Below are 17,324 nucleotides of genomic sequence, written 5' to 3' on the forward strand. Positions count from 1 at the left end.
TAGGGTAACCACCTTTATTCACTCTTCAACTTCGCAAAGCTGAGCTCTAGAACCTGGGCTCTTACTTACAAAGAAGATAAAAATGACTGTATTCGATTGATTATTCTGATAGATCATCGTTTCCGGCAAGTTATTTTTCTACGGAAACGATGATCTGTCTTTTCTATATCGATGGATTCATTGCAATCATTCAGTTAATTTTTAACTGAATTAATTGAATGATTACATAACGTAATGAATCCATGTTATCAAAGTCGGTAAACCACGTGATTCGAAAAGAAACGCCTTCAAATTAACGACTTTAGTTTCAAAAACCGGAGAATCTTAAATTTGAAGGCGTTTCTTTTCGTTCAGAAAATTATTGAACTACTGTGTTGTCACATGATTTCTTGAATCAACACAGAAGTTCATCAGTCACGTGGCTTTTCGAGTCGAAAGACTGATAATTTTGTTGTGAAAACAACCAAGTTTTTGGTTCAAACTTGGTTCGACTCAAGTGCGTTTCTCACGTGACCCGTTTCTCAGCGTCGAATTTTTTATTGAAAACGCACTCGACGTGGTGCTCATTTTGTTTGCAATAAAAATAATCCCACGCCGTGAAATGAGCTTCACGGGTGATAATCCAATAACACAGTGTTTTTTGTTCTCTTCATAATATGACCGAGTTTTTATTGTCAGGTTTTTTGTACAAAAATATGCTGTTCCGTATTTTTAATATCTTTGACGCTGTCGCCTTTGAGATGCTGCTAGAAGTCGAAGGCATTCTTGAACTGTCAAGATTCTGTCGTCCCAGAAAAACTCGTATTCTTCACAGTCTTTTCTGCTTCTTGGGCCCACTCCTGAAATTTTCTTATTGAAAAAAACGAGGTTTTATAATTCAGATGTACCGTAATCGTCATCATATTCGGATAGATCCTCATCAAGTTGATTCGATTCAAGGTTTTTTAGTCTTTCGATGCATTCCTCTGTTGACAGGAATTTTCCAGAGTAGAAAAAGTCTGATGATCTGCATTCTTCTTCGTTTTCGGGGTCTAAATTGGGTGTAATTTTGATAATTGATGGAAAAAGATACCTCTTGTTTGAATTTTCTTAGCGCTTTTGATGATGAACATTGTTCGCCTGTCAACGATTTCGACGCACTCTGAGTTCGACAGCCTTCGATCATCTTTCAAGTAAAAGTTTTTCTCGAGACATTCCTTCGTCGTCAGCGGATACAGTCTGTTTGGCGAGCTGTCGAGAAGGGCTTGGCACTCTGATTTGCTCAGTCTCCGGCCGTATTGATCGTAGAACTCGTAGAACTTGCAGTCTTTTGAAGATTGCGGCCAAGAAACTACTCTTATTTCTTTGAATTCTCAAGTTGTACTTACTGAAGTCAAACTTTCTTCCTTCGCTTTTTTGAGCTGAACTTGAAGATGACCATGGCGACTCAGGCTTCTTTTTTGGACATTTTTCTTTGTTGCAAACTTCACCCTCTTCCTTGTCTCCCAGACACGGCCCTTGAGATTTTTAAGAAAAAAAATTCCTTTTTGAAAATTTTACCGTTTTGGCAGTATCGATTTCTGATCCTAGTACCGCCTCCACAGGTTTTAGAGCAAGTCGACCATTCTGACCATTCTGACCAAAGTGGAGATCTGAAATAAGGGTGTCTCTTTACTAAAATTTTCCATCTCCCTCTTACGGTTTCGTAGAACACGGTTTGAAGCAAGTCCTAATTTCAATATCGCTGCCCTGGCATTTTCCCTCGACCGAGCATCTTCTTAGTCTCATTTGTTCCAACTCGCCACACTTCTTTTCCTGACCCTGACCGCAAGCTGACCAAGGGCCAAAGTCCTCCCAGGTGGCCTTTTCTTCAAGTCGACATTTGTTCTTCAGATGTTTTCCTTGAAGTTTTGACCGCTTGATGCCCTTTTTGTTGCGAAATGTTCTGAAATAGAAAAATTGAAAGTAAGCAATAAATTAATCGTACCCCACCCTTTTCTGTCAATACACTCTGACCTGTCAAAATTTGACAGGTTACAATAAAAAACGCAAATGAAAGTGGGAATGACATTCTTTCGACTCCCAAGGTCAATTTTTCCCAAAAAAATTTTCTTGAACTCACCGAATTTTGAAGATAAAGTAGCATTTCTTCCCCCTCCTCAGTGCGCTGGATTCATAATCATCAACTTTGAAATTCCCCCAGTAATTCGAATGAGCCGTGACTTGAGCAATGCATTTTTCAATCGTCCGTTTTCTACCGCTGGCGCTTGTGTCTGATCGGATTTCTTCGCATTTGAGGTTTGTCATGTCAGGAATACAGGCGGCTTTCATCGACGGAAGACCTCGAAATGCCAAGTTCAATGCTTTTGACAGGTCGTTTCGGAGGGCTTGAGATTTCAGACTTGTTGGGCAAGGAGATTTTTCTGAAAGTTTTTGGTTAAAAAGAGCTCTTTTTGAGCGGCAAAAATTAATTTTAATTGACAGTATGTTTGATTCATTAGAAGTGAAGAAGAACTGGAGAAATGGATACAGAAAAATCTATCCCTGGAGCATTTTATGATTTTTTAATCAATTTTCTAGAATAACAAAATCATTCTTTCTTTCATTTATACTAATTTGACGAGCTTTTTTATTAAATAAAAACTGTTAAATCAGCTTTATCGCCCCCGCTTCCGCATATTTACACAGCGACAGTTTAATAACGGAAGATCAAGGCCCGGCGTGAGCGCTGTTCAAACTCTCAAATTCGAGTTTCATTTTTTTTTACTGAGCTCAACTGTAGGTCACGTTCCATTTTTTCTGTCGCTATTGACCTTCTCGAACCCCGGTAGACTTTCCTGATCTCGAGGAAATTTTCATGGGCCGTAAGAATCATTACGCGCTATTTGCAAATGTGGTTATAATTTTTGCGAAGCTGGCAGTTTTTTTATTGCTTCCCCCCAGAATTACGATAAATTCCAATTTCTAGCAGCTGTTTCGTAGAGAGGGGTTATCTTTCGAGTCACCAAATTTCTCTAGAATCTGGGCTAGGCTTAGGGACAGTGAACTCATAAGGGGGCGAAGCCCCTGGTTTAGGCCTTAGGTGGGGGTCCCGGGGGGCTAGCACCCTGGGTTAGGCTTAGGGTTAGGGGCAGCTGAAATGATAACCCCCTAGTACCAGCTGATTTAATTGATACCATAAATTTTATGGTGAAAAGAAGATGATGCCAAAAAATGATCGCTAGATCCCCCTGGTCTGGCGGAAGTAAACATGATGGGTCCAGCAGAGGATTAACCATGTCAAATCAATCGATCTCAATATCAACATCGAGCTCTTCGCAAAGTCAATAAATCAAGAAAAAATTCTTTACCATAATTTTTATTCTTACCATTTTTCGCTAAAACAGCATGTTGCCATAGCAGTAATTTTAGGACGAGTTGGATTTTCAGGGACATTTTTTTTCCTCCTTGATTTCAATTTTCAATTTTTTGACATCAGAATTTTTAAGGCCGTTTTTGGACGAGTTCTCGTTTTTATATCTTTCGCGCTTATACTGTTTTAATTCTTCAATAACGGCAGTTATTAGTTTTCTCTGGCGACATTAAAAACGCTGAAACGAGGGAAGTGCAGAGTCAGACCTGGGCAAACAAGGATAAAATCGACGTGACGTTTTTTTATTAGAAAAAATTTGTAGTTCGACTCGAGGAAATTTGTTTATTGCATAACGATTGCTTGTTTTGATGAGACTGTGACCTGCGGCATGTGCTGGACTTGAGCGTAAGGTTTTCTTCTTCGATGAGGTTTTGGCTTGAAGGAGGACTTCTTTGAGGACCGTTCTATTTCGTTCTATTTCGCGCAAGTTGAAAAGCTTTTGTCTCGATTTCCCTCCTTCCAGGACTTCCAGGATACCCGGACTTGTCCTTGAGATCGAAAAGTAGACAAATATTATTTGCAAAAAAGCATCTTGGAATTTCCCGGTACGACAAATGCACCAAGAACTTGCTGACAAGCAACAAAAAACACATCAAAGACAGGGTCTTAAGATCTTGACCTGTCACTGAACTAATGTCATTTATAAACAAACAGAATAAAAAGAGGTCAAGCGAAGATGCGACCTTTAGAGTCTTAAAAACTTCAACTGCTTATGAAAATTTTTGCTTAAAAATCCTGCAAACTGGTTGAATCAAGAACCGAGTCGTCGAAAATATTTGTCTCGGTGGGGCGGGTGCACTTGAAATTCATTTGTTCGGGTGAAAATTTGTTGGGCGTGAAAATTTTGCATAAAAATGGATCCTCCGAGTGTTTCTTCTGAAAAAGAGATGACTTCGCTTCCAATAATCGTCGTTGGAGCCGGAGCAGTAGGAACAGCCACTGCTCTCGCGCTCAGAAGAAGAGGAGAGAAGGTTCTTTTGCTGGAGCAATTTTTCATCGGACATCAGAGAGGGTCGTCTCACGGGCCTTCCAGAATCATCAGATATTTGTACGAGTCGGAGAGATATACGCTGATGATGCCAAATGGTAAGCTTTTTTTCACCAATGATTCTTGTTGATTCGAAAAAAATCCAAAACCATCTCAGCTGAGTACAGGCATTAACTATCTCATTTACTTCCGTTCATTCAAGGTCAAATAAAACACTGCTTATTTAACCCTCAGCTCTTCTTACGCAATAAAGAAAGAAAAATCTGGGCTCGACGTCCTGAGTAGAAAACCTTAGTCAGGGTTCTAAAAGGGTGAAATGAAAAGCCGCGCAGCGGCTTTTTATTTAAACGAAGCCGCAAAGCGGCTTCGCTAGATAAAATTCTTTATTGAGTTGATAACTATGGCGAAGCCGCTTTGCGGCTAAGTTTTGAAAGAAAGCCGCTACGCGGCTTTTCATTTCCCTCTTTTAGAATTCTGCTCAGGTTTTCTACTCAGGTTGCCGAGCCCAGAGTGAAAGGTCTTTATCAAAAATTAAGCATACAAACTCTGGGCAAAGCTGGAAGATGAGCAAAATGTCAATCTCAACACAAAATGTGGAATTCTCAACATTTCCTCCGCCGCGCGAAAAAGCGTCTACACTGACATCTTGTCGAAAAACAACTTCAATTTTTCTGACAAAATCGATCATCTTCCGATGAAAACATGTGAAGAATTCGGCTACGTTTTGGAAGAGGAAGGAGGAGTTCTGGACGCAAGCGCGTGTCTTCGAGCGAGTTTTGATCAGTTTCTGAAAATCGGGGGCAAATTCATTGACGGATTCAAATTGAAGGATTTCCAAGACGACGGCAAGGAAACAGGATTTTTCAAGGACAGAAGGCAAGCATCAATGTTAAAATTAACACTCGGAAACCGCATCAATACAGAAGCTAAACATATCCGTGTCGGTGTCAAATTTAGGAGGGACAATGCTTCAAAGCTCCCTCAGCGCTTTAGCTTCCTTGAATTGTTTTTTTCATCCTGGCGGTTTTCGACATTTTCACAAAGAAAAATCCTTTCTAAGACTGTTACTGTATATTCTACCGACGGCAAAAGCCATGTGGGAAGAAAACTCATTCTGGGTAAAAATTTCTTCTTCTTCTCAAAAATATAATTTGCTCAAAGCTTGTGGTGCTTGGGCAAAGAAGATTCTGGCGAAAACAGGGCTAGAAATCCCCCTTGAAGTAATTAAAACAGAAGTGTCTTATTGGAAAGTGAAGCCTGATTTCGCTGGAAAGGTACTCTTGATATTCATGTATTCTGTTATCAAATTCAAAAGTACGACATAAGCTGCTTTCCTGCTGGAATCATTGACGTCAACAACGAAGAAACCGGCGAAATCTATCACTACTATTGGACACCAGGTTTTTTTTTCTACAACAAGCCCTTTTTCGGAATCTTTTGATAGTGAAAGAGTACCCGAATCTGATAAAAATTTCGTACCACGGAACCTATCGAGATGAAATCGACCCGGATGAGCGAGATGATCCGAAGAAAGAGTCGTCTGAGCGGGCAAAAGATCAGCGGGAAGATCACAAGAGGATAATTGATCTTCATTTCGAAGGAATTGACTCGTCCAATCCAGTTATCGTCGAGCCCTGCATGTACACTGTAAGAAATCATACCGAAAACATGACTAAAATCGTTAAAATTGGTCTCTAGAACACGCCTGACAACGATTTCATCCTCGATGTCCACCCAACAATGAAAAATGTCGTCATCGGCGCAGGATTCTCCGGTCATGGATTCAAAATGTCGCCTGAAACCGGAGAAATTCTAGCGGAGCTTGCCCTTGAAAAAGAACCTACTTATGATATGAGCTTTTTCTCACTCGATCGATTCAATAAATAAAATTTTTGATGCAATGTAAAACTCCTCATAACTGAAGTATTCGGTCGCTCATAATTTGCACAAATGTCAAGTCTATTTGCACAGAAACGCAGGAATCCAAATTTCATTAGTCGTCGGAAATCAAAAGAGAAAGAAAAAATGGGATTTTGGGACATTCCAAACTTGAAACTCTATGGAATCCTTACCGCGCTCTTCATCCCCTTTCTTATCGTCAAAATTTGGACAGATTTGAAAAGTAAATTTGGAATTTTGATCTTTTTGAAATTCAATGATCGCTCGAAAATTGGAGAAGCTTTGGTCGAGATGCGAAAGTGCTTTCAAAAAGGCTCCTGCGTCATTTTTCGAGAATACAAGCAGATAAAAATTGAAAAATACGAGTTTCTCAGAGACGTTTCGAAGTACAAGAGTTTTTCGCATATCCTCTGGGCAATTGGTCAAAAATTAAAATAGCAAAATCTAAATTTGAACAAAAAATGACCAAGAAAAAAGCTTCATTGCGAGTCTGAGTCGCATTTGGACTACATTCTCCCTAAAATTGAGCAGCGGCTGAACAATGATCCTGTCGTTGCGAAATCAAAAACGATGAAGCTGAAAGATATTGGACTGGCGCACCTTTTCGACACGATTACTCTCGGAGTTTTCAACAAGAAAAAGACGTCAGAAAGGTTGGTTCTTTAATTGAGCTTGATTTGAAGGATGCCTTTAAGATTCCTGCGCTTTTACAGTCCACATGTTCGATACGGAGACTGGAGCAATCGAGACTGGTTCAACATCCTTAGGTAAGAGAACTGAAAGAGCTAGAAATCGAGCCTTTTTAGTCTTATGTACACGTCGGGAATGGAGCGAATTTCGCGAATTCAAGGCTTCGCTGAATACAAAATGCTCCAAGAGCGTTTTCCTACTCCATCTGGCGGCTTGGTCGAGTCCAAAAAAGACTCGGTCGTTTTCGTCGAAGTCACTTTTCCCTCCGAAGACAAAGATTCTGTTTGAAATAAAGAAGGCAAATTCTCATTTTTCGCAAGCTTTCCAAGATTTATTTGAAGCTGAAAAGAGGAAATACAGAAAAAATACAGGAGGATGAAATTTGTTTGTTGGACAGGGAGAAAAAGCAACTTATGTTTACAATTTTTAAACCGGGGAAAAATGGTGACTTGCTGGTTGATTTAACAGATTGTTTGAACGAGCGTAGGCAGATAATAATGAACAAAGATATTTGGGGAGGGGATTTAAATGAAAGGCTGATTGACGCTGATTTTGGACGAATGAAAGTAGAATGACACACCATTATTATTTGCAAGAGTTAATATTTGTTATTGCGAATCGCTGAAGTACGGAAAAGGAAACACTCGGGGCACCGATAATGATTTACTCGCCAGAGGAAGCTGAGGATTTGTAAATTGAACTACTAGGTAAAAAGTTTTATTTGGAATGCAAATTTTAATTTATATTACTAAAAAAGAATAGAAGAGTCGAATTTTACTTTTTTCTCTTCTTATTCTTTTTCTTTCCTCCTTTTTTCGAAGTGTTATTTTGCTTTGCCGTCACTGAGCTGGGCTCACTTTCTGGCTCAGCTAGTTCCACTGGCTCAGTTGGCTCAGCCGATTCGGAAGTCAAAAATCCTGAGCAAGTGCTTGTGCTACGGTTGGTTCTGATTTCTCCTCAGATTCTGGCTCTTTCGAGTTTTCGGGTTCTTTTGAAACCGGTTCAGATGAAATTTCAGTGGCTGGTGCAGATTCAGAAACAGAACTTGACTCAACTGGCGTTTCATACTCATTTCTAAAGTATTTGGTCGCACATAATTTGCACAAATGTCAAGTCTATTTGCACAGAAACGTAGTAATCTAAATTTCATTAGCCGTCGGAAATCAAAAGAGAAAAGAAAAAAAAAATGGGATTTTGGGACATCCCAAACTTGAAACTCTATGGAATCCTTACCGCGCTTTTCATCCCCTTTCTTCTCGTCAAAATTTGGACAGATTTGAAAAGTAAATTTGGAATTTTGATCTTTTTGAAATTCAATGATCGCTCGAAAATTGGCGAGGCTCTGGTCGAGATGCGAAAGTGTTTTCAAAAAGGCTCTTGCGTCATTTTTCGAGAATACAAGCAGATAAAAATTGAAAAATACGAGTTTCTCAGAGACGTTTCGAAGTACAAGAGTTTTTCGCATATCCTCTGGGCAATTGGTCAAAAATTAAAAAAGCAAAATCTAAATTTGAACAAAAAATGACCAAGAAAAAAGCTTCATTGCGAGTCTGAGTCGCATTTGGACTACATTCTCCCTAAAATTGAGCAGCGGCTGAACAATGATCCTGTCGTTGCGAAATCAAAAACGATGAAGCTGAAAGATATTGGACTGGCGCACCTTTTCGACACGATTACTCTCGGAGTTTTCAATAAGAAAAAGACCTCAGAAAGGTTGGTTTCCAATTGAGCTAAATTTGAGGGGTGATTTTAAGATTCCTGCGCTTTTACAGTCCTCATGTTCGATACGGAGACTGGAGCAATCGAGACTGGTTCAACGTCCTTAGGTAAGAGAGAACCAAAAGAGCTAGAAACCGAGCATTTTCAGCCTGATGTACACATCGGGAATGGAGCGAATTTCGCGGATTCAAGGCTTCGCTGACTACAAAATGCTCCAAGAGCGTTTTCCAACTCCTTCTGGCGGCCTTGTCGAGTCCAAAAAAGACTCGGTCGTTTTCGTCGAAGTCACTTTTCCCTCCGAACTGTTTCTGTTTGAAATAAAGAAGGCAAATTCTCATTTTTCGCAAGCTTTCTGTACGTGTTTCTCAATGTACATAAGTCGGATACGAATTTGTAGTTTATTGTTATCGCGAGCAGGATAAAATAGTGAACGTTGTTTTGTAAAAAAAGAGCAATTTTACATTGTGATTGATGAGTGAGTTTAGTTGCAAAGCAGAGCGACTTATATACTATTTCTGTGCGTACGGACAGAGCTTGGTCCGCACGGAAGTAATGCAGTGCGTGAGGAGAAAGAGAGTTCCGTAGGGAAATGAATAATCACGTGCGTACAGAGGTTTATGCACAGGGAGAAAGGGCTATACGTAGGGAGCAAGATTCTTTGTTACGGGCGTAGATAGTTTGGTCCGCGCGTAGAGAAGTCTGTCCGTGCGGGGGAGATTGTTTACGCAGGAGTTAATGTAACTCCGCGCGCAGCGCGTATTGCACATTGAGATCCACTATATATTCTTCCCCCTTTTAAAAAGAAGAGCCTTGTTCATCCAGGTTTCTTCCAAAGTAAAACGATTTCTCATTTGTCTGATCCTTGTTGCTTGTCATCTTCTTACTTCTTGCATTTGGTTCCTGTATCTCTTGCACTTTTGTTTTCTGTCAATCATCTCGTGAGCAGTGCCACAATTAACTTCCAAGTGAGCGAGCAGTTATTACTTCTTTTTCCATTATTCCTGTACTGAGATACCGTATTCTCCATTGTGAGCGAGCAGTTATCACGAGGTATCTTCATAATTACACTGTATTCCATTTCATGAGCATGTAAATCGCAAATTTATAGTGATCGAGCAGTTTCACTTCTTTTTTTTTTTTGTCCATCATTTTTCAATTTTGTGAGCAGAAAATTGAAAATCTCCAGTGGTCGAGCAGTTTCACTTTTTCCGTACTTGTTCAATTTTGTGAGCATAAAAATTGAAATTCTTGAGTGATCGAGCAGTTTCACTCTTCTCTTTCCCCTTTTTTTTAAAAAAGGGCTTTGCACCGTGCCATTGAGCTGGGATGATGCCATTGTAGATCCATTTTCGAATATTGTGTGATTTGGCAACTGCACACATTGCCAACATCTGGGGAAGTCCGGCGCAAGGTTAAGACAAGAGGTCCAAGTCGAGGGCGCCATTAACTTGAACATTATCAATGTTATGCGAGCGAAAATCCACAGCGGCCTGCATTGAACTTTCATGGCGATGGAACGGAGCTTGACTCTTCTTCAAGTGTGCATCATATCGCTAAAGTTGTGAGCATTTGTTTGAGCACGGATTAATCCTTTGAGCAGGGCTTTTATACGTCATAATATTCGACTCTTGAGCATTTTATGAGTAGAGCATCTCATGTTACCAAAGTCGTCTACAGCGAAGACGGCTTCTTCAAGTTTAAATTCTTCCTCTTTCATCGATCAATTGCCTTTACTGACAATAGGAAGAAAATCCTCAGAGCAGGGATTGTGATCATTTGCAAAATACCTCATCAATCGGCACAGATCGATGCTTTTGAGCTTCTTCATTTCTTGAAGATGCAGCAGACGAGATCATAACTGCTGCATAAATTCTCATTTTGCTTATCAGTTTTTTGTTTGAGCGGGCGGATCTAACTGATATGACGCCGTGATACTTGATATTGACTTTGATCAATAAGAAGGTGATTCCACATGACTTTTGAGCGAATCAGATCATCAATAGTTGACGGAGATCTTGAACATCTGAGCGAAATGTTCTTTTTCGTCATTTTTGAGAAGGCGGAAAAATTTGTCCGTTGAGCATAATCTTTACACAGTTTGTCCAGGCCGATCCGAAATAAGTCGATTCGCACGCGAAGATGAATTTTGGTGGTCATTCGTCTTCTTCATTAAAGGAATTGATCATTTCTTTAAGTTCGGAGCAGATTCGTGCCATTTCAGATTGTTTAGCGCTTTCAGAGGACTGAGCGGTGAAAATATTTTCTCTCTTGTTGAAACTTCTCTCTAGTTCCATAGCACGTTGAGCAATATTTCGAAGGTTGAGCAGGGACTTCTCTCGTCGGAGCAGTTCAGATAGTCTTGGTTCTTGGCATTCAATGAATCGATCACAGATAATTGACTCATCTCCAGCATCAAGTCTCAATTTTCCGTATCCTTTTTTGAAATAGGCTTGAAGTTTTGTAACTGCCATTTGCTGTGTCTCTTGACCTCGCGAAAAGGACGTGTACAGGTATTTGTAGTACTCATTGTCCTTACCAAGAACCTGAGAGAGCTGCGTCTTGAATCTATTCCAGTCTCGTTTTTCTTCCTCAGAAATGGCTTCAAGGATAGCCAGTCCATTCTCTTCAATCAGGAATTGGGATAGAGCAACACTGATCAGGTCTTCATCACAAATCTTTGAGCATTCACCAAACAATTCCAAATTTAAAATAAAGTTTTCAATTGGAAGTCGAGCGTCAAATTTCGGGGTTTTCATCTTCATTCGTCCAAGGGATTTTGAGCGTTCATTGTTTTGTTCCATTTATGATCTCTTTCTCTAACTGTATCTGTTGGGAGGCGTTCCGTTTTATTCAGTCACCAAAATATGTACGTGTTTCTCAATGTACATAAGTCGGATACGAATTTGTAGTTTATTGTTATCGCGAGCAGGATAAAATAGTGAACGTTGTTTTGTAAAAAAAGAGCAATTTTACATTGTGATTGATGAGTGAGTTTAGTTGCAAAGCAGAGCGACTTATATACTATTTCTGTGCGTACGGACAGAGCTTGGTCCGCACGGAAGTAATGCAGTGCGTGAGGAGAAAGAGAGTTCCGTAGGGAAATGAATAATCACGTGCGTACAGAGGTTTATGCACAGGGAGAAAGGGCTATACGTAGGGAGCAAGATTCTTTGTTACGGGCGTAGATAGTTTGGTCCGCGCGTAGAGAAGTCTGTCCGTGCGGGGGAGATTGTTTACGCAGGAGTTAATGTAACTCCGCGCGCAGCGCGTATTGCACATTGAGATCCACTATATTTCCAAGATTTATTTGAAGCTGAAAAGAGGAAATACAGAAAAAATACAGGAGGATGAAATTTGTTTGTTGGACAGGGAGAAAAAGCAACTTATGTTTACAATTTTTAAACCGGGGAAAAATGGTGACTTGCTGGTTGATTTAAGAGATTGTTTGAACGAGCGTAGGCAGATAATAATGAACAAAGATATTTGGGGAGGGGATTTAAATGAAAGGCTGATTGACGCTGATTTTGGACGAATGAAAGTAGAATGACACACCATTATTATTTGCAAGAGTTAATATTTGTTATTGCGAATCGCTGAAGTACGGAAAAGGAAACACTCGGGGCACCGATAATGATTTACTCGCTAGAGGAAGCTGAGGATTTGTAAAATTGAACTACTAGGTAAAAAGTATGGTTTTATTTGGAATGCAAATTTTAATTTATTTTTACTAAAAAAAGAAATAGGAAGAGACAAAATTTACTTTTTTCTCTTTTTATTCTTTTTCTTTCCTCCTTTTTTCGGAGTGTTATTTTGCTTTGCCGTCGCCGAGCTAGGCTCAGTTTCCGGCTCAGCTGGTTCCACTGGCTCAGTTGGCTCAGCCGACTCGGAAGTCAAAAAATCCTGAGCCAGTGCTTGTGCTACGGTTGGTTCTGATTTCTCCTCAGATTCTGGCTCTTTCGAGTTTTCGGGTTCTTTTGATACCGGTTCAGATGAAATTTCAGGGGCTGGAGTAGATTCAGAAACAGAACTTGACTCAACTGGCGTTTCAGGCTCCTTTGGCGCCTCAATTTCGGGAGCACTATCTTTGACGGAATCTGGCTCAACAGAGACTTGCTCAGATGGAACTGATGTAGTCTCAGATGGTTCAGATTTTTCCGGCTCATCTGACACTTCAACAGTTTCAGCCTCCGTTACAGGTGCTTTTTCAATCGAATCTGAGGCTGCCTCGATCTTAGTTGAGGCTTCCTTTTCAGGCTCGTCTTTTGACTCGTCTGACTTAGTCTCAGAAACTGGCTGACCCTGTTTTTCAACAACTACCGCGGTTTCTTCAACAACCGTGTCCAAAACAGCCGATTCCTTTTCGATGATCACGCCCGAGTCCGGTTCTGTTTCTGGCGCTGCTTCTTCAGCTTTTTCCTCTACCACTACTTCCACCTCTATTTTATTATCATCACCGCTAGTTTTTTCTATCACCTCTGGAGAAGAGTTGGTCTCTTTCTCATCGGAGATATCTTCCAACTCCTCTTTTTCCTCCTCGTTACCCTTATCAGCTTTTTTCTTATCACCCCGTTTCAGGGATGATTTCAGCTTTTCAGAGGAGTTTTTGAGCCCCTTCAGCCCTTTAGAAAACGCTTTCGAAGTTTTAGTTTTCGCTTTTCCGAGCCTTTTGGAAATGCCCTTTTTGAGCTTGGCGGACGCGCTCGAGATCGTCGACGACATCGTCAATTCAGTTACGGTCGTCATCGCGTCTTCCGAGAGTGATTCGTCGTTGTTCTCACCATCATCCTCGTCGGAATCGTCGATGACGATGGGTGGTGTGTCATTTGATTGATTGGTGGTGCTTTTGGGGGAGGACTGTTAATTCGGTTATTGATTGGTTAGTCGAACATGCGGAAGAGTTTCATTAATAAAATTGGTGTAACAAAATTCGTAATTTTGTGATTTTTGGCAAGTACTAGAGTCGTAGAATCAAATTAGTGGAAATTAAAGAAGATCATGTGTGAATTCTTCTTCGCAAATCAGCTCACCATGCAATTAGAATTGGTCAAAAGTCAATAAATAATAATCAAAAAAGAATCGTCCAATAGAAAATATCGTTTTGAGAAAGTATATTTTAACAAAAGATAAAGAGTAGGCTACAAACTAGAAGATGAGCTATTTTGGACTATTTTGCTTGAGAGAGGTTATTTTGGATAAGCCGAAGACCTGAGACGATTTCTTCTTATCAGGCGTATTCGGTGGAGAGGCGGATTCTAGCGACGCTGCTGTTAGACTGCTTTCAGCTTTTTCGGGAACTTTTTCTGAAAAAGAAGCTTTTTAGATCGGGTTTTGAAATTTCGGAATGGTAAATGTAAACGAATTTTTCGCCCCGTGAATCAAAATCTTAAATGAATTGTCTGTGAATTTTCAGAAAGAAAAAAAAATTCAGTCAAAAATCAAGGAAATAATACTCTTTTGGCACTTTATTGTCGATTTTCAAGCCTAAAACAACACACGCAAAACTAAAACCCTGAAAAACAGCGAAAGAACTAACCTGGAGAAGGGAGGGGCGATTCGTCTTTAGGGAGATCATCTTCTATCGGCAAAGCACTTTGAACTTTCAGATCTGTGAGTGGGTTTCATTCATTTTTAATAGTGGCAAAATCGAGGTGCTCCTGAATGATTTTTGGTGAAGAAAAACAAGGCTCGTGAAGAAATAAATAAAGTTGAACTGAAACAGCAAGAGTACGGAGTTCTAGTGATAAATGAAGAAATTACGGAAGCTTCCATCTAGTATGGAAGAAATGCATGCAAATGATTGTCAACTAATTGAAGAAAATGGTGAAGAAATAAACGACAACGTAATAAAATGCCCAGTAAATCATCAGAAGCTGGACTGACATTTCCGTATTTCGCATTTTATCACACTTGTCACTCTCCTCTTTCACTAGGATTTTTAAAGCACGCCACAAATGTTCAAAACTTATCAATAAAAAGAACCCTTCCTTTTTCTACTTTCGAAATGAGCATGTCGAGAGGCTCATCATCGGGATCAGTGGCGTCTTTTGACGATGCAACTGGCTGAAGATGATCGTCGATCTCGATCTCGGGGTCGGAAATAGGCTCTGGGCTGGGCTCGGTGGATTCGTACTCGACGGGAACATTGACGGACTTTTTGGAGACTGGCTAAAATTCTTACCTTCGTTTATACTTTGTTGAGAAGCAACTGAAGCTCTGGATGAGTGCCTTGATCTTTGACTTCCTGTATCAGCCTGGGGCGAGCCGCCGAAAGAGCGGAGGGAGGGACGAGAAGTGACAGAGGTGATGCTTCTTTGAGATGGTTGTCGGGAGAGGTTTTCAGCTGGAGTAGGGAGGACGTACTCGCCATGAGTTGTGCTAGCCATCGACATCTAAAACGAAATGAGCTCGAAACCTAGCAAGATTGACTTACCTTTGATTGAGCTCGATTGACTGATGTCAAGCTTTGAAGAGAGCCATGATCGGTCATGAATCGCTGGAGCCTGTTGATGATTTCTTCTTGATATCCCCATCTCCAACGGACTCCATTCATGAAGCACAGATCTCTTATCGCTTCGGGAACACTGTCTGGCACTGGCCATTTCCAGCCAGGAGCCACCATTGGAATGATGTTGCAACCTTTAGCGAAAGCAGTCACGATCCAGCGATAAAACGGATCGAGAGCGAGAGTGTTTTCATCTTCGCAGGCGTTTTGAATGAGATTTTCAAGGCAACCTGGTGTCAGGACGAGAAGGAAGTGACCTGCGTGAGCGATGTTCGATTCGTGGCGGAGGGTGACTTCGTCGGACTTCGGGATCAAGCCCCAGTTGGTAGCGACGGAGAAAGATCGCAGACGGAGGTAGGCGCAGAGGGACTCGCTCAGAAGTTGACCCTCTTTCCAGGAGCAGACGAAGACTAAAGAAAAAATGATCAAAAAGAGCACTTTAATAAGAGTTAGTAAGTAAAAGGTAAGTTAAACAGCTATACATGCAGATAGACATTATAACGGCTTGATTTTAAAGGGGCCAGACCAGAAGACCCTGAGACCTTAATTTCCACTACAAATCCTATCATTTTCTGTCAACATCACTTCACCAAAATGACGAAAAACGCTATCCGATTTCAAACCTCTTTCAAAGCAGCAGTATTTATCTACTGAATCGTTTGTAATTTACGAAAATTCTTCCAATACTTCGAAGTTTATGAAAATATCAGTCGGACTTACCATCCTTTGGATCCTGCACATCGTCATGTCCATTTGCTCCCTCGTCGCGGCGAACTGCCTCTAGAATTTTTGTTCTGTGGACTCCATTGGTGATTTGGCAGTCGACTTTCAAGTGCTCGTCTGTTAGATGGGGCAAGAAATCGCGATCGACGCCAGCTTGAATGAGATGAAAAGTGTACTGGCTGAATTCGCGGCCGATTCCGGACAGCCACTTTTGAATGCCACTTGCATCTTCGCTCGTGTAATCGCCATTGATTCGTAGTTCGACGAGGTCTTGCGTGTCTACGAGCGAGTTTTGATCAGTTTCTGAAAATCGGTGGCAAATTCATTGACGGATTCAAATTGAAGGATTTCCAGGACGACGGCAAGGAAACAGGATTTCTCAAGGACAGCCGGCAAGCATCAATGTTAAAATTAACACTCGGAAACCGCATCAATACAGAAGCTAAATATATCCGTGTCGGTGTCAAATTTTGGAGGGACAATGCTTCAAAGCTCCCTCAGCGCTTAAGCTTCCTTGAATTGTAATATTTTCATCCTTGCGGTTTTCGGGTCTTTTCGGAATTTTCATCGAGAAAATCCTTTGTAAGACTGTTACCGTATATTCTACCGACGGCAAAAGCCATGTGGGAAGAAAACTCATTCTGGGTAAATTTTATCTTCATTTGATTGAAAATAAAATTTGTTCAAAGCTTGTGGTGCTTGGGCAAAGAAGATACTCGCGAAAACAGGGCTTGAAATCCCTCTTGAAGTAATTAAAACAGAAGTGTCTTATTGGAAAGTGAAGCCTGATTTCGCTGGAAAGGTACTCTTGATATTCATGTATTCTGTTATCAGATTCAAAAGTACGACATAAGCTGCTTTCCCGCTGGAATCATTGATGTTAACAACAAAGAAACCGGCGAAATCTATCACTACTACTGGACACCAGGTTCATTTGCTACAATAAAGCACATTTTCGAAATCTTTTTTAGTGAAAGAATACCCAAATCTGATAAAAATTTCGTACCACGGAACCTATCGAGATGAAATCGACCCGGACGAGCGAGATGATCCAGAAAAAGAGTCATCTAAACGGGCAAAAGATCAGCTGGAAGATCACAAGAGGATAATTGACCTTCATTTCGAAGGAATTGACTCATCCAATCCAGTTATCGTTGAGCCCTGCATGTATACTGTAAGAAATCATACCAAAAACATAACTAAAATCGGTCTCTAGAACACGCCTGACAACGACTTCATCCTCGATGTCCACCCAACAATGAAAAATGTCGTCATCGGCGCAGGATTCTCCGGTCATGGATTCAAAATGTCGCCAGAAACGGGTGAAATTCTAGCGGATCTCGCGCTTGAAAAAGAGCCTGCTTATGATATGAGCTTTTTCTCACTCGATCGATTCAATAAATAAAATTTTT

At 40.7% G+C, this 17,324-nt stretch overlaps 6 protein-coding genes across 6 annotated transcripts; 3 read left to right on the top strand and 3 right to left on the bottom strand.

Moving 5' to 3' along the window:
* Positions 1–648: 648 nt before the first annotated feature.
* On the bottom strand, positions 649–3,414 carry LOC145711632 (uncharacterized). The gene is made up of 8 exons (XM_081789320.1): positions 3,348–3,414; positions 2,102–2,402; positions 1,679–1,924; positions 1,540–1,631; positions 1,368–1,496; positions 1,073–1,330; positions 888–1,031; positions 649–839 (listed from the first exon to the last, which is right to left on the bottom strand). Exons 1-8 carry the CDS (start codon positions 3,412–3,414, stop codon positions 712–714), a joined length of 1,365 nt encoding a protein of 454 aa, XP_081645446.1. The 3' UTR covers positions 649–711.
* An 815-nt stretch (positions 3,415–4,229) lies between these two features.
* On the top strand, positions 4,230–6,266 carry LOC145711633 (peroxisomal sarcosine oxidase-like). The gene is made up of 7 exons (XM_081789321.1): positions 4,230–4,477; positions 4,916–5,255; positions 5,424–5,497; positions 5,541–5,653; positions 5,695–5,779; positions 5,824–6,026; positions 6,078–6,266. The coding sequence occupies exons 1-7, from the start codon at positions 4,246–4,248 to the stop codon at positions 6,264–6,266; spliced, it is 1,236 nt and encodes a 411-aa protein (XP_081645447.1). The 5' UTR covers positions 4,230–4,245.
* A 138-nt stretch (positions 6,267–6,404) lies between these two features.
* On the top strand, positions 6,405–7,257 carry LOC145711634 (uncharacterized). Its single transcript, XM_081789322.1, has 4 exons — positions 6,405–6,692; positions 6,756–6,931; positions 6,974–7,045; positions 7,085–7,257. The coding sequence occupies exons 1-4, from the start codon at positions 6,405–6,407 to the stop codon at positions 7,254–7,256; spliced, it is 708 nt and encodes a 235-aa protein (XP_081645448.1). The 3' UTR covers position 7,257.
* Positions 7,258–12,288: 5,031 nt separating this feature from the next.
* On the bottom strand, positions 12,289–14,456 carry LOC145711635 (uncharacterized). Its single transcript, XM_081789323.1, has 4 exons — positions 14,405–14,456; positions 14,221–14,292; positions 13,893–13,987; positions 12,289–13,541 (listed from the first exon to the last, which is right to left on the bottom strand). The coding sequence occupies exons 1-4, from the start codon at positions 14,454–14,456 to the stop codon at positions 12,444–12,446; spliced, it is 1,317 nt and encodes a 438-aa protein (XP_081645449.1). The 3' UTR covers positions 12,289–12,443.
* A 221-nt stretch (positions 14,457–14,677) lies between these two features.
* Positions 14,678–16,312, bottom strand: LOC145711637 (NAD(+) hydrolase SARM1-like). Its single transcript, XM_081789324.1, has 4 exons — positions 16,303–16,312; positions 15,910–16,215; positions 15,118–15,599; positions 14,678–15,076 (listed from the first exon to the last, which is right to left on the bottom strand). Exons 1-4 carry the CDS (start codon positions 16,310–16,312, stop codon positions 14,678–14,680), a joined length of 1,197 nt encoding a protein of 398 aa, XP_081645450.1.
* An 81-nt stretch (positions 16,313–16,393) lies between these two features.
* On the top strand, positions 16,394–17,317 carry LOC145711638 (peroxisomal sarcosine oxidase-like). The gene is made up of 6 exons (XM_081789325.1): positions 16,394–16,414; positions 16,500–16,557; positions 16,602–16,714; positions 16,756–16,840; positions 16,884–17,086; positions 17,129–17,317. Exons 1-6 carry the CDS (start codon positions 16,394–16,396, stop codon positions 17,315–17,317), a joined length of 669 nt encoding a protein of 222 aa, XP_081645451.1.
* Positions 17,318–17,324: the final 7 nt, after the last annotated feature.

The sequence above is a fragment of the Oikopleura dioica genome, chromosome 1, assembly GCF_907165135.1.
Source record: "Oikopleura dioica chromosome 1, OKI2018_I68_1.0, whole genome shotgun sequence".
NCBI lineage: Eukaryota > Metazoa > Chordata > Appendicularia > Copelata > Oikopleuridae > Oikopleura > Oikopleura dioica.

Bases quoted from the DNA above. Each gene is read 5' to 3' on its own strand.
- LOC145711632 (XM_081789320.1), bottom strand. From the start codon at position 3,414: ATGTCCCTGAAAATCCAACTCGTCCTAAAATTACTGCTATGGCAACAT. The intron at 1,632-1,678 runs GTAAGAGGGAGA...CCCTTATTTCAG, and splicing joins AAACCGTGTTCTACGAAACC to ATCTCCACTTTGGTCAGAAT. The intron at 1,497-1,539 runs GTAAAATTTTCA...AAAAATCTCAAG, and splicing joins AAATCGATACTGCCAAAACG to GGCCGTGTCTGGGAGACAAG.
- LOC145711633 (XM_081789321.1), top strand. From the start codon at position 4,246: ATGGATCCTCCGAGTGTTTCTTCTGAAAAAGAGATGACTTCGCTTCCA. The intron at 4,478-4,915 runs GTAAGCTTTTTT...TCAAAAATTAAG, and splicing joins TACGCTGATGATGCCAAATG to CATACAAACTCTGGGCAAAG. The intron at 5,780-5,823 runs GTTTTTTTTTCT...ATCTTTTGATAG, and splicing joins TCACTACTATTGGACACCAG to TGAAAGAGTACCCGAATCTG.
- LOC145711634 (XM_081789322.1), top strand. From the start codon at position 6,405: ATGGGATTTTGGGACATTCCAAACTTGAAACTCTATGGAATCCTTACC. The intron at 6,932-6,973 runs GTTGGTTCTTTA...GATGCCTTTAAG, and splicing joins AAGAAAAAGACGTCAGAAAG to ATTCCTGCGCTTTTACAGTC. The intron at 7,046-7,084 runs GTAAGAGAACTG...GAGCCTTTTTAG, and splicing joins GACTGGTTCAACATCCTTAG to TCTTATGTACACGTCGGGAA.
- LOC145711635 (XM_081789323.1), bottom strand. From the start codon at position 14,456: ATGGAAGCTTCCGTAATTTCTTCATTTATCACTAGAACTCCGTACTCT. The intron at 13,988-14,220 runs GTTAGTTCTTTC...CTTCTTTTTCAG, and splicing joins ATCGCCCCTCCCTTCTCCAG to AAAAAGTTCCCGAAAAAGCT. The intron at 13,542-13,892 runs GTCTTCGGCTTA...CCGAATTAACAG, and splicing joins ATAAGAAGAAATCGTCTCAG to TCCTCCCCCAAAAGCACCAC.
- LOC145711637 (XM_081789324.1), bottom strand. The intron at 15,600-15,909 runs GTAAGTCCGACT...TTTTTTCTTTAG, and splicing joins TGTGCAGGATCCAAAGGATG to TCTTCGTCTGCTCCTGGAAA. The intron at 15,077-15,117 runs GTAAGTCAATCT...ATTTCGTTTTAG, and splicing joins TCAATCGAGCTCAATCAAAG to ATGTCGATGGCTAGCACAAC.
- LOC145711638 (XM_081789325.1), top strand. From the start codon at position 16,394: ATGCTTCAAAGCTCCCTCAGC. The intron at 16,715-16,755 runs GTACTCTTGATA...CAGATTCAAAAG, and splicing joins AGCCTGATTTCGCTGGAAAG to TACGACATAAGCTGCTTTCC. The intron at 17,087-17,128 runs GTAAGAAATCAT...ATCGGTCTCTAG, and splicing joins TTGAGCCCTGCATGTATACT to AACACGCCTGACAACGACTT.